The sequence below is a fragment of the Thunnus albacares genome, chromosome 10, assembly GCF_914725855.1.
Source record: "Thunnus albacares chromosome 10, fThuAlb1.1, whole genome shotgun sequence".
In the NCBI taxonomy this organism is placed as follows: Eukaryota; Metazoa; Chordata; class Actinopteri; order Scombriformes; family Scombridae; genus Thunnus; species Thunnus albacares.
In genome coordinates, this window is record NC_058115.1 from 15,306,855 (window position 1) to 15,321,095 (window position 14,241).

General features: G+C 36.3%; 1 protein-coding gene and 1 long non-coding RNA gene across 3 annotated transcripts; one reads left to right on the top strand and one right to left on the bottom strand.

Moving 5' to 3' along the window:
• The first annotated feature begins 1,037 nt into the window (after nt 1-1,037).
• On the top strand, nt 1,038-1,786 carry LOC122990182. 2 transcript variants are annotated; one of them, XR_006405281.1, is made up of 3 exons: nt 1,038-1,080; nt 1,155-1,193; nt 1,264-1,786. It is a non-coding gene; the product is annotated as an uncharacterized LOC122990182 (long non-coding RNA). The 2 variants fall into 2 exon arrangements; XR_006405282.1 differs by having other exon boundaries at nt 1,044-1,193; nt 1,264-1,384; nt 1,461-1,786.
• Nucleotides 1,787-5,841: 4,055 nt separating this feature from the next.
• On the bottom strand, nt 5,842-10,062 carry LOC122990179. Its single transcript, XM_044363354.1, has 6 exons — nt 9,851-10,062; nt 8,677-9,000; nt 8,058-8,315; nt 7,746-7,970; nt 7,503-7,613; nt 5,842-6,961 (listed from the first exon to the last, which is right to left on the bottom strand). Exons 1-6 carry the CDS (start codon nt 9,897-9,899, stop codon nt 6,720-6,722), a joined length of 1,209 nt encoding a protein of 402 aa, XP_044219289.1. The 5' UTR covers nt 9,900-10,062; the 3' UTR covers nt 5,842-6,719.
• Nucleotides 10,063-14,241: the final 4,179 nt, after the last annotated feature.

The following is a 14,241-nucleotide window of genomic DNA, read 5'->3' on the forward strand; positions in this document are numbered from 1 at the left end:
AACAGGTGCAGTTCTAAAGGAAAGTATTTTCCAACATAGGAAATGTCATCATATCCCAGGTGAGAAGGCTATGAAGGGCAACAACTGCATGCTAGCATTTTAAATATATTATCTGTGTATCACATTTATAAACATGTACAAACTGGAGTGTAAGACAACAGTCATGCCTGACAATTGCATTTATGTTTTTTGGGGTTAGATGGAAGTGGTATAAGTTAACATATGATGATGTTTCACTTTTGTTATGTAGGGCCCCTACTGACATGCATATTTTGCAGAATATCTTCATGGTCCAACAGTTAGAAAAAAGTGATTTTGTAGTGCTAAAGATGAAAAGAGTAAACATACAGGTTTATAAGGACAGTTCGTGCAGTTTTAATGGGCTATTTGGACAATTAACAAAATCAGGACTGTCACTTTTTATGAAATGAGAACTGCCCACAACTTAAATACAAAAACACAATAAAAAAGAAACAAAAAAACAGAAAAAACACAGCACAAAATGCACAAAATTCACAAATAATCATGCTTGTGCAAGTGCTGTGGCACCTGGACAGGTGCAGACAGATAGGCAGCAATCCTGTCCCTGATGTGGTTTCCAGGCCTTTCCTGTCCACCTGCACCAATGGGAGGAGCATTCTGGGGATCTTCCTTGGGCGAGAGGTCCCCCATCTCTTCCAGAACATTGTTCATGTGGATGCAAAGATTGTGGAGGAATGCACAGCAAACAATGATGTCTGGTGCAAAATGTGGATGGACCTCCAGGGCCTTAAAGAGTGTGCCTCGCCAGCGTGTTATCATCACTCCAAAAGCTCGTTCAACAACAGAACGAGCCCTGGAGTGATGCAAGTTATACCTCTCCTGGACACTGATAACAAGATACCATGGTTACGAATGTTATGTAATGTCCGATTGACCGAGGGAAGTCTGTCCCAAAGCTTGCCGCTGTATTTATACCCTTCACCTTAATGAAGGGAACTTCATTCAGCTGTAAGTGTGACTACAAACAGAGTGCACTCCGTGACAAAGTGGGGCTAGTTTGGAAAAGGTCCAATGTCTGCAGACACAGAAATGCCAGAGGTAAGACCAAATGTGAAATGTTTTGGATGTATCTGCATTCTACAAATTGTGTATAACCATTCACCTTGCTGCAGGATGTGACCAGAACAAGAAGTTTGTCAGCAAGGAATGAAGTAAGTAACTATTCATATTACCTACCAACTACATAATTGGCTACTCACTGACACATTGTGTCTTTCACAGGATATCCATTCAATTTACAAGCCATCTGCTCCTCACTACTGAAAACCAGAAACTGGACACAGAATACAAGAAGCTTAAAATTAAGAAGTTGAAGCTGGAAATTAAGAAACTGGAGAAGGATGTAAGTATAAATTTAAACACAGCAGAAAGCCATGGTTTGGACTGTATTTAATTCTTTTTCTTTTTTGTCTTCACAGCTTGAACAAAATGAGTCAATAAATAAATAACTTCAATACAAAGTACAAAATTATACTTGCTACACTTCCAAATAAAAGGGATCACTCCAAAACAAAGGTGACCTTGAATAAAATGGGGATCAGCTGAAACAGGTATTCTTGTAAAGGTCCCTCACTGTTCTTCCATCCATGTGTTCCTGTAGGGCTGGGTCAGTGTCTTCTCATTTGCTCCTCCAGCAACATTGCAGGCAGTCTCACTGCAACGTAGAGTGTCAGTGCTATGACATATTTGGTTAAGAAAGGAAATAACTGATTTGTTATCTGTATTTGTGTAATTCTGATAAGGTAAAGTGAAACACTATCTGTGTACAGTACAGGTGCTTCTTTGTGACACTGAATTGCACATATCTGTGAACAACTGCCAGGGTAACAGGATTTTCATCCAAAGAAGTGTCGACATCAAAGCTAATTTGATCTATTAACACAGATTTGCACATTTCTTACAGATCCTATTATTACTATTCTGCCTGACAGTGTATGGGCAGCTGCACCCCAGTACATACCTGTACATTTAGGCTATGGAAACATTTCCTGTTGATATAATCTGCCTCCTCAGGTCCAGATGGGGCCTGGATACGCGCATGGGTGCAGTCTATGGCGCCTATGATATTGAGGAAGCCTGAAGGAGAGTATTAAGTCAATACTGAGACACGTCAGCCTGCAGGCTACTTTACATGTTTTTTAACGGTCACATACCTGCAACTGAATAAAAAGCCTCCTTGATTTCCTGTGTCTCCAGATGGGAAAGTGATAAAGATGTTGAGGTATTGCTTGAGAGCAAGGTATACCCGTCTTATTTCCCTACATACAGTTGCCTCCACAAGACCTTCTGCATCACCAACACTGTATAAGAATGTCCCAGAGGCAACGAAACACAGAGCTATGCAGACAGATTGCACTGTGGTCAAAGCTTGGCTACGGTGGGTGTGCTTCCTCATACGTGGCTCCAGCAGACTACAAAGGTACTCATCAGAGAAGCCCAGTGGATTGCTCCTGTCTCTGAAGACTCTTGGATCTGAGCACCTTCCTCCACAGGGTCATCAATGAACGGACATGCCATTGTTGGTCGGAAAGGTTGTAGTCCTTAGATGCACTGCTTATATAGCCTACACCTCTGTCAATTAACCTATTGGCTTCAGGCTGTTATTTTTTTACCCATCTGCATGCCGTGAAGACCTGCCTGCTGTGCCTCTGAGGATGCTGAGTGCGGGTGGGAAATGAATAAGGCGTCTTTTTTCATTTATTATTTCATTTTATAATTTTATTATTATTTCTTTTTAGCTCTTTTTAAGTTCAAAACTTGTAGTTGCATTTGATGAATGACTCTTGCTATATGAATAGAGTTCGATTGTATATTCGGTTTATTTCGGAGACAGTGACAGTGGTTTGATTTTCATTATTTTTATTAATATGGTCTTTGTAACTAAAGTAAACACATACATCTCATGCTTGTCACATTGTGAGAAAAATGTCTGAACTTATGTTTCCAAACACAGCATGGTGCTATACAAATAAATTTAAATGTAAATGAATTGAATATGTCATGCAAGTGTCAATACACCTGACACAACCGTCTTTTAGGAGACTGTTTCTGCCCATCGGACATTCTTTAACACAGCTAAATTAAACTTGACTGTTAGCCTGCTACGGAGCAGACTAGTTCTGCTGAAGTTACCATGGTTACTGAGCTGGGAATCATGTAAGCCACATTGATGGAACGGAACTCTCCCTTAAATTAGCGAAGCTTATCGAAATAAGACTATCCCTTTATCCACCTTGGAGCACCCCTCAGACCGATATTTTAAATTCTGATTGGACAGAAACAAAGAAAAATATAAATGATTTCACTCTTTTCTAAGTCAAACACTTCAGTCATATATGTTCACATGCCAGCATTTTATATGTTGTAAAATCATATTTTAAGCTTTAATACAAACAAATTTGTCAATAAAAAGCTTTGAATACAAAATTGAATTTTTTACAATATATGTAGCCACTAAATTCAACATACCTGTACAAAAGTGAAAACCATGTATTTCCAAAACATCAACCTTTGACAGTGCATATTTCAATAATCCAGTGTGTTTTAATTGGTTTAATGAAAGAAGTAAGAACATGTTTTAAACAAACTGAAGGATTAATTGTTCTTAATCCCTCAGTTTATCTAAAAAAAATTCTAACTCACCAAATTTGGAGATACAAGGTTTTAGCTGGACAGTGAGGATATGGAAATCTACAGTACAATAATTTCCAAATAGCATCAAAATGAGTTTCAGTAATAAAATGATAATATAAGCTCTATTCACAATGTGACATTCTCTTTTAACATAAATTGACTTTCAGCACATTTAGACATTAATGTGTCTTTGATTGTAACTGTAATTCACTTCAGCTTTCTAGTAAGCCACCCAAAGTGGAGGCTGTAGTGTCTGTGATCATGGTAGGGGTTGTTGTTGGATCAATACACAGGGTGTTAGTGGCTGTAAACACCCACTGTGATATGTTTGTCTCATCGGATAAGGTGCAGTTGATGAATATGAAACCTACGGGCAAACAAACAGATCAACTGTGACTAATGTACAGTGTAATCATCAAATTATCAAGTTGATTTCTAGTTATGTTCAGTCTCACTGCACGTAGATATCTTCTTTTCTTCTGAGACACTACTGATGTGATTCCTGACCGAGCAGACCAGTAGTCCTTAGACATTTTGTTTTAGAGTGATGTTGTTGGTCTCTTTATATCCAGAGAGGAGCTGAGCATCTGTCAAGTCCTCTCTGGAATATCCTACACTGAACAGCCTGAAATGTCTTCTGTTAGAGATCAACCTCAAATAAGAAGGTATAAAAAACAGTATTGAATTCAGTTACAGGTTTTATAGGTGGAGAGGGGGAATAGGAAGTGAATTTAATATGGGCACTACTTACAAGAGAGAAACCCAGACACCATCTTCCTCCTGTGATCTTTATGTTGTCGTGACTTTCTCATCTCCTCCGTCTTTCTTGTACTACTCAAAAGTCACAGACATATAATTAAGCCTCTGACAAACAAAACTCTGATGCCTAAGCGCACTGGTTGGTTTATGTGATGTTGGTTTGAATGATGGTGTTGTTTCAGACTGACCACAGGCCCAGTTCCTCATTTATAACCTAAACACTTGTGCTAGGTGCTAAAAAAGATTATAATCACCCTCACACATTCACACATTAATCACCTTTCAAGTTCTTCCCTACATGTTACACGCTGTGTTGTCTCTGTGTTATGGGTGTATAAATAGGTAGAGGTCTGTTTGCAATGAGGCGATGAGTAAAGTTTTAGTTCAGTAGTCAGTGAAGTCTGTCTGAAAGCTGCTGACTGGGTCAACAGAGGCTGAACAGTGAGATTTTTTAGTTCAGTAGTCATTGCAGTCATCTATGATCTGGGAGACTCCAGTTAGAGACCCGTTTTGTGGACCTCCTTCATAAGGTAGTTTATTCATGAACAGTTATTGTAACACTTTAAATTTCTAAAATTAGAAGCATAATAAAAACAAAAACATGATTTTTAAGGCTTTTTCCACTTTTATTCAAATACAAATACAAATAATTTTGCTGCCTCAACAAATATATATACAAATACAAACACTGGGCTCTCTGCACATCCCTAGTAGATATATAAGTACTGTATTTATTAGTTCTTGTTGGAGCTGAGAGCTGTATGTAGCAGGCTAATACTTCCTCCCTGGCTGTCATGTTGTATTTTTTTGTATATTATTGTGAATGTGAATGTGCTCTGTGTTCGAACATTTATCCCACATTCACCAGCACAATAGTAATTAACTAAAAACATCAATTTAATTCAAATTAACTTCAGGTTAATACAGAACATCAAGCAATTTAATTCAGCAACCTACTTAATATAAATATTCAGAATGTGGATTTATTTCTCCTCCAGATTTGAAAGTTGTAGCTTAAATAACTCAAACTCTGAATTATTCAAATAATTAAATAGTTAAAAGTTGTTCAGTGTTACTATGGTTGAGTAATATGGATATCTGTCTTTTAGTTTTGTAAGGTACTTTGTTAACTGGGATCCACAAAGACAAAGACACATCGGAAGTGAATCAAGCAAAATAAAGAAAATGTAACCAGATGGTGTTAACTGATAAACACATCTTGTGATAAGAAACTGACAAGTTGTTAAGTCACTCTCATTTTCAACTACCCCTTCATTTAGTTGTCTCACTTCTCCCCTGTTTCAGTATAACAGGAAAAGACAAAAATTGTGAACAACATACGCTGCTTTAAAAAGATGTTCCTCTTTTTCCACTAACTGGCTTTAGTAAGAAATCAAATCTTAGAAGCAAAAACTCCATACATTGTAGTTGCAGGCAATTCTGACATATAATAATGTAATTAGTAATGAAAAGACTACATGTTATCTCCATCTACAAATTCCCCCAATGAAGTAACTTTAATTTAAGAGTAGGCAGGACAACACAACCCATTCATATTCATATGAACACCCTGTAATAAATAAAGGTAATAATGTAGTCTTAAAAAATCTACTGCAAATGATAAAACAATATTGCAAGAATGGAATCTCATGCTTAAGAAAAAGCAGAAGTGTTTATGTAATGGAAACAAATTCATGCTTACTGTGAACTTCTTAAGAGACCAAACATTACATGCAAACTTATCTTTGGTCTTCTAGAGAACTGAGGGAAGAGGTGTGGCCAAATATGAGGTTAAGTCCCAACACACACAGCACAAAACCTTTCATAAACCAATGTAAGAGCACACTGTGCACTGTGAGTTTTCAGTGTTTTAACAATGAATTAAATGTAAATATGCTTATAAATTAGAAAAGAGTAAAAATAAGGATGTATTACATCATGTAAAGATTGAAAAAGAGGATAAATCAGGAACTACTTGAAAATATATATATTTAAAGAAAATATTTAACATTATACAAAACTAGTCTATAAAAATTAGTCACTGTGTGATTCAAAAGATGCACCTGAATGTTTGAGCTCCTTTGACAGGTTTTCATACTGATGCCAGTCATAACCCAGGAGTACATTAAAAATAATGAATAATAATAATATCTGTGAACTTTGATGGCTTGTATTCTTCTCATTGAAAATCTCATGAAATAAAGATAAGAGACTTTTAGGCATCTTAACAAAAACCTCCTCCATCTGCCTTCAGCAGTCTTTGTAAAAATGCTGAACACTGCATATCACCTGCTGTTACGGACCTTAGCGTACACACATTCATCTTCTTTTGGTTGAACAGTTTTCCGAGGTCGCCCTGAAAACTTGACTTGGCCGTACTCCACCTCCATCTCTGTAGTTTGCTGAGGTCGCCCTGAAAACTTGACTTGGCCGTACTCCACCTCCATCTCTGCCTTCTGATGCATCTGCCTCCCCGGCTGCTGCACGATGTTGACATCAGCATAGGTCAATTCTTGGTCATCTTCTTCTGTAGAGTGGAGGGAGGAACACATTAAACACTGCATGACTACACATACTCAGTGATAACAATAGATTTTTAAGGAAATTCTTTGACATTTTGGGCAGTAGACTTGAAAAGACTAATAGCACTCTCCTGTTTGTACATTAAATATGAAGCGATAGCCAGGAGACTGTTAGCTTAGCTTAGCACAAAGACTGGAAACAGCTAGTCTGACTCTGTCAAAAAGGTTAAAAATCCTCCCACCTCTAAAGTTCACTAATTAACAAGATATAACATGAATCACTGAACTTTAGAGGTGCTGGTAGGCAGATTTTTACACTTTCATATGGAGCCAGGCTAGCTGTTTCCCTGTTTCCAGTTTTTGTGCTAATCTAAGCTAACTTGCTGCTAACTTCATATTTAAAGAACAGTGGAAACGATCCTCTTATCTAACTCTGCAAGAAAGCAAATTAGTGTATTTCCCAAAATGTCAAACTATTCCTTTAATCTATAAGTAGACAAAAAACAATGATATTTTAATGCAGTGATGAAAAAAGAAACTTTCTACCTTTAGGTTTGTTGTTTTGCTTTTTCCTTTGACGACAGATGACTGCCATCCCGACCATTAACAGAATTACCAGTGCTGAGAGGACACCAGCTAGAACTGGCAAATTCTTCTCTGTTTTAGTAATAAAAGACACAAGAGAAACACAGATCTTTCAGTATCCATGTTCTTAATGAAAGGTGTTATTATGCAGACATATGCAGGACAAAAAGAGAAAAAGACATGAATGAGTTGGTTTTCACTTACTAATGTAAATGTACCATGGGTCATCACTGCTGGAGTTGGTCACAGTTTGATTTGAGGGTTTAATTGACACTGTGATGCCAGTCTCCTTATCCATAGAGGAGGCCGTAGTGTCTGTGATCATGGTAGGGGTTGTTGTTGGATCAATACACAGGGTGTTATTGGCTGAAAACACCCACTGTGATATGTTTGTCCCATCGGGTAAGGTGCAGTTGATGAATATGAAGCCTTCTGACAAAAAAACAGATCAACTGTGACTAAAGTACAGTGTAATTATCAATTATCAAGCTGATTTCTAGTTATTTTCTATCTTACCACAGGTAGATATCTTCTCTTCTTTTGAGACATTACTGACGTGATTCCTGACAGAGCAGACCAGTCGTCCTGAGACGTCTTGTTTCAGAGTGATGTTGTTGGTCTCTTTATTTCCAGAGAGGAGCTGAGCGTCTGTCAGTGTGTGTCCATCCAGAGTCCAGCTGTACTGAGGACTGTCCGCTCCCTCAGAGGAGCAGGACACCCTCATCTCTCCCTGGGACAGACACTCAGAGTCCAGCAGGACAGAGGACACAGGAGCTGAGAGAAACACACTCACATGACTTCTTAATGTGGCCTTAAACATATTCAGTGTTTACATACAAATTCATATACAGAAGTACAGAATTAAACGATTCAGGAAATGCAACGCTATACTGTAGTTATGTGGCAGACTTTGAGTATTTCATGTGAAATGTTTGTTTGCAAAGTTAAAATGTTGAAATAGTATTTGTATAGTAGTATGTGTATTTGTTGAAGTGTATTTACTTGGTTTAATTTTCCAAAGTCATTTGTATTTTATTTATTAATTGACCTATAATTCAAATGATAAAGCTGTTGGTTTATTATGAATAATACAAATTAAATTGTGAGATTAATAATAGCAAAAGTAGTTATTTACCTTGAATAGACAACTGAAGAGTCCACTGTCCTGAATCACGTCCATTTGAATCAAAGATTTGAAGGGTATATTCAGCACCATCAGTCCTGATCAGGTTATTTATCTTAAATGTTCCATTACTGGGAGTAAAAACGGATCTGTCCTTCATCTCATTAGACACAATCTTATCCTTTCTCCCATGAAGTATTATTGTTGTTTTGTTTTTATTCCATTGGTATCTAAATATTTCTGAGGCGCTGTCCATCAGCTGGAGCACCACAGTTCCTCCCAGAGCTCCATAACACTGAGTTCTATTCTGTCTGCCATCACAGTAGGTTTCAATACCTGGAAAATAGAAAAATAGTTAAAAAAAAAAATTATTACCACAATTGTGGTCATTCCGTTTCTACTAAATTATTGACCGTGACAATGTTTTATGCAGGTGCAAATATTCATGTTTTAAAACAGAAACAACTCCGTCTCTCTCAGAGCACAGTTAGCATTACATGGACCTGTCAGTTAATAGTAATATTTAGTCACATTTAGTCATTAGATTAGTCTAGTTTTAGTAAATTAACCTCAAACATTCATTACAAACTCATAATATGTTTTTCACATCCACAGAAATTTATTTTTGGAGATATGAACTTTTCCAAAAATACGTAATTATATGTTTTCGGGGAATTTGTATTAAATAATGCACAACACATCTTAAGTTTAAGTCTTAGTAATTTCTATGCTGCTTTCGATTAAAAAAACATACTGTTTTTATAAGCATGATAAAACTGAGTGCATTTTGTTTGTTTGTTTGTTGTTTATTTTAGCTATTTACTTAAATATCTGAACTCTCAGTGAAGAAGTGCGTTTATCCTCAAAGTTTAATTTAATAGATTCACCTGTAGTAGATAATAATTGCATTTTTTATTGTACATGCACATGGATGTGGAATTGATCTCCGGATTTGCTATTGCTCTAAGAAACAACTTTTTGTGACATTTTTTAAAAGCCTGATGGACCGAAGAGAAACAGAAACATCAGTTTCAAACTGCTGCATTTGTCAATTGATTCTTAGAACTGGATTTATCTATTAAAGTGATCAGACTTGATCCTACAGCTGCATAAAAAGTCATAGATTCACAACATGTTATTCACATAACGTTAAATAAATATTATGTCAAATAGTGAAACAGCTCACCATGAGAGACTCCGAGCAGCATCACCAACAGTCCAACCACAGCTTCCATGTCTCCTCACTGTTCAGCCTCTGTTGACCCAGTCAGCAGCTTTCAGACAAACTTCTCTACTTTATTGAATAGAAAACATGAACATCCTACACTGAACAGCCTGAAATACAGTCCTGTATGTGATCGGCTTCAGAGGAGAAGGTGTGGGAACCTTGACCAAGCAGAGCATCGTTTCTATTCATCTTTTTATAGACAGAGAGGGGAAAAGGAAGTGGTTCTCAGTGTTACTTCTCTTTTTAACCTCCAACATGACAGAGAGCCTTCATATGAACCCACTGACAGGTCATTATTATAACAGCATGTTGAGCTCATAAAAACACAACAAACTGTATTTTAAATTCAGGTTAATCATTAAAGTCTCCAGTCATGAAAAAGGCATAGTGCAATATATGCAAAGTGCAAGACATATATTGTATCTGAGTGATGGAGAATAATATTCAGTTCAACTAAAAAGCTTCATAAGAAGAAATTTCAGGTAAACGCTGAAGGTTAAACAGTTAAATATTATGTTAACTGAGAATGAAGGATTGTGATCAAATTAAACACCATTTAGTCATTTCTATCAGTGTGAGGATTTGAGTTTTTATCTTGTGATTTTGAACACTTTGCAGCAATAATGCAATAATTATTACTTTTTTAAACATCATCCTCTAGATACAGTGGCAGAACAGCATATTGTATAGCTTTAGACTTTTGTTTTATCAACCATTTATTTCCCTTGTGTCCTTTACTTGTTGCCTTTATTTTAATAAAGGGTATTTGCAATAATATCCTTATAAGACTATATAAAATGTTTAATCTCTAAACCAATCTACAGCCACAGGAACATTGTTATGTCTATTGTCAAATGACCTCATTTTATGTCCATGAACTACTGAAAAATAAGGTTAAAAAAGCAACAATATGCCATAATTCCTCAATTCATTGACAAACTGAACAACGCATTTTTCTGCCATCAAACTGGGATTCGGTGATGACAACCGTTCAACATACTGACTGTTTATTTGTACTTATGGGGAAATTGATTAGAAGACAGTTTAGCGCAAGCGAGTCTTTGGATTATTAAAACTGTCAAACCAAACTTCCCCTTAAGACATTTCTGTTTATATAACAGTTGGTGTGAGTGATGGTTGTGGCTGTTGTCATTCACTACCTGGCAAAGAAAGAAGATTATTCAACTCTACTGATTATTTCAGTTCCTCATTTATTACAGAAAAACACGCAGCAAGGTGCAAAAATAATGACATGCACTATGCTGTTGACCAGTGTAATGGGTTGGAAATGCCACATGTTAAGTTTTTATGTAAACAGACACCCCCTAATTTTTTATTAATTATTTGAACTAATCTAACTCTGTTTATACAGTTTTGACGTCAGGTCAATACTCAAAGATGTCAGTAGGCAGTGCTCTAATGCCACTGTGGATACCTGAGGGGGGTCACTTGTATCTGCTCTGTTCATGCGCAGCTCAATATTAAATGAGCATCGGCTAGAGCAAGACGCTAACTTTGGCTCTCCCTTATTAATCCACAGGTATGTTAAAACTTGCTTTTCTATGATTAGCTCTGTTTACTAACTAATGTAAATGCATTGCAAATCGTTCTGTGAAGTTGTGACATGGTTTAGAGATGTATTTGGAACGTATTTTTGTTGCTGTATGTTTCGTGGGCGCCGCCATTGATAATAGTTACCTCCGTGAATTTCGGTTTTCTACTATTTTGTCAGTGAAAGTTACAGACCTTTGCATGTGGTAACATATGAAAATGTGTTTAAAAGATTGTTGTAGAGTATAAGCCAGTCAGTCGCGAGTTAATGGTAAATAGAGATGCTATATTCAAACCAGTTTCACTTCCGGTCGCTCGTTAACAAGGCAGAGTCGCGCCATTTTGTTAAGAGGTTAAGTGCACGTGCAAAGTGAGTGTTATGCTAATGTTGCAGAAAGGTTCTGTGTACGTCATATCAGTGTAGGATGAGTGTAACTGTGGTGTATGTGTTAAAATAGGAGTGATTGTAGTAATGTGAGTTAAGTAAATGTGTGTTTTGGGTAATATAATTTTTGTGCTGTGTATTATATTTTACACACACACACACACACACACACACACACACATATATATATATATATATATATATATATATATATATATATATATATATATATATACACATTATATTTTATACATATATTACATTATATTGTAGTTAAGCCTATTCTTATTTATTTATAAATGTAAGTCATATTTTAAATTTATGTGAAGTTATTTTTCTTTAGACACAATGTTTTATATTGTTTATTGTGAATTTGGTTTCAACATTTATTTTATTTTTGTAACATATTTTGGTGTGAATGTAAAATATGAACCTTGTAGCTGTAGCTTTCAGGAAACTGACGTAACTGAGAAATATATACAGTTTTATACTGTTGTGTCAATATTAAATGAGCATCGGCTAGAGCAAGACGCTAACTTTGGCTCTCTGCCTTATTAATCCACAGTCCACAGACCATGTTTTTATTGGCTACACAGTGCACCCTTGCCTGTGTAACCTTTGCTGCCGGTCCAGATTTCCCCGAGGTCTGGCACCGGTAACACCAGCAGTGGTGTCACAACATTTCTCTGTTATGTTCCTGGTGTGGGAGCAAAGTTACGTTTATGTATGTTTAGTTCGGTAAATAAGTGGAGTCTGTAATTTGTTAAACATTTTATGTAAATTGAGAAACATAAGTGATTGTTATGTATAAGTCATTGAATAAGTTAATTAATAGTAATTTGTTAAAGTTCAGCTAATAATCATTTGATTAAGTGATGTTGATGTAAGCATGATATTTTGTAAAGGCTGCATTATTTAAGCTTCCTGTTAAAACAGTGAAGTAGGTTACTGTCGCTTTAAGAGATATAGGTCCCTTGTGTTTTACTGGGGTGAACCAGTGGTTTTGAAAAGTTGAGGCTCAAGTAAGGACCGAGCCACATGGTTTTCTAACTGTAGTACAGTTTGCTGATTAGGAGAACTTGGCTTTGAATACTCCTGTAAGAAGATACTACAAACTGCAGAATAAATACTTGTTTTATCCTTTTTTACATCAGAGTCTGGTGGAAGTTTTTCCTCCTCAAGCTAATGTACACGAGTTAGGCCCTTGTTGAGCTTTAACCAGCCACACCTGGTGTGAAGCTCACCTTTGTCACATCATCATCATCATCTCTCTCTCTCTGGTCTTATTAGATTATGTCTCCCTACACTGGTAAAATGCAAATGTCAAGTAATACTTAAAGACTTCTGACATTGCACTCACAGCAATAAACATACGTACAGTATTTTACACCCAATATTAGAAGGTCAGAGAGTTTCAGTAAAGTATAATAACTCTATGATGTAGAGTAATGTATTGCTCAGTATGCTCTATTGATCATTATTTTACCTTAAACTGAAGCATGTAAACATTTGATTTATTTTTGCTGGTCTCAGCAGAGTTTTATGAATCTGAACTGTCCATAAATAATAGTGACGCCTCTGTAAACCAGCAGAGGGAAACCTCACACCTACTTATGATAGTGATGAGACTGGAGGGTTTATTCAGTTCTCAGCAGGCATTAAAGGTACAATCTGTGATAAAAATGTCAACAAAAGGGCAGCTCACCTACATTTAAAACACAAAACTGATTTAACTGATACGTTGTTATATTTTAAATTCTGAACACACACAAATATAAATGATGTCACTCTTTTCTGAATTAAACACTTCAGTCATATATGTTCACATGCCAACATTTTATATGTGATAGATTCACATTTTGGGTTTTAATACAAACAATTTTGTCAATAAAAAGCTTTGAACACAAAACTGCAATTTTTACAATATATGTAGCTACTAAATTCAACATACCTGTACAAAAGTGAAAACCATGTATCTCCAAAACATCAGCCTTTGACAGTGCATATTTTAATAATCAAGTGTGTTTAAATTGGTTTAATTTAAGAAGTAAGAAAATGTTTTGGATAAACTGAAGGATTAAAGGTGCTGTAAGCAATTTTCTTTGTTAAAATAAGTGTTAAATAGCTCTACACTGTGATTGCCATCACTGATATAGAGTGTTTGGTCAATAACATGGATCTCCCAGTCCCTCCGCTCTGAAGGAAAAAGAAAATAATTTTTTTGGTATCCTGTTTTCACTTTATCCAATCGGGACAGAGAACTCCACAAAGAGATGGTCCTCTCTGAGCGTTCACAGGCAGGCAGCAGAATTTAAGTGTGACTGACCATGGCAGAACAGGTGAAACTACCAATTCCAGCATTTTCAGGAACAGCTCACACAACCAAATACACCAAGCAAAAGAAGACGACTGA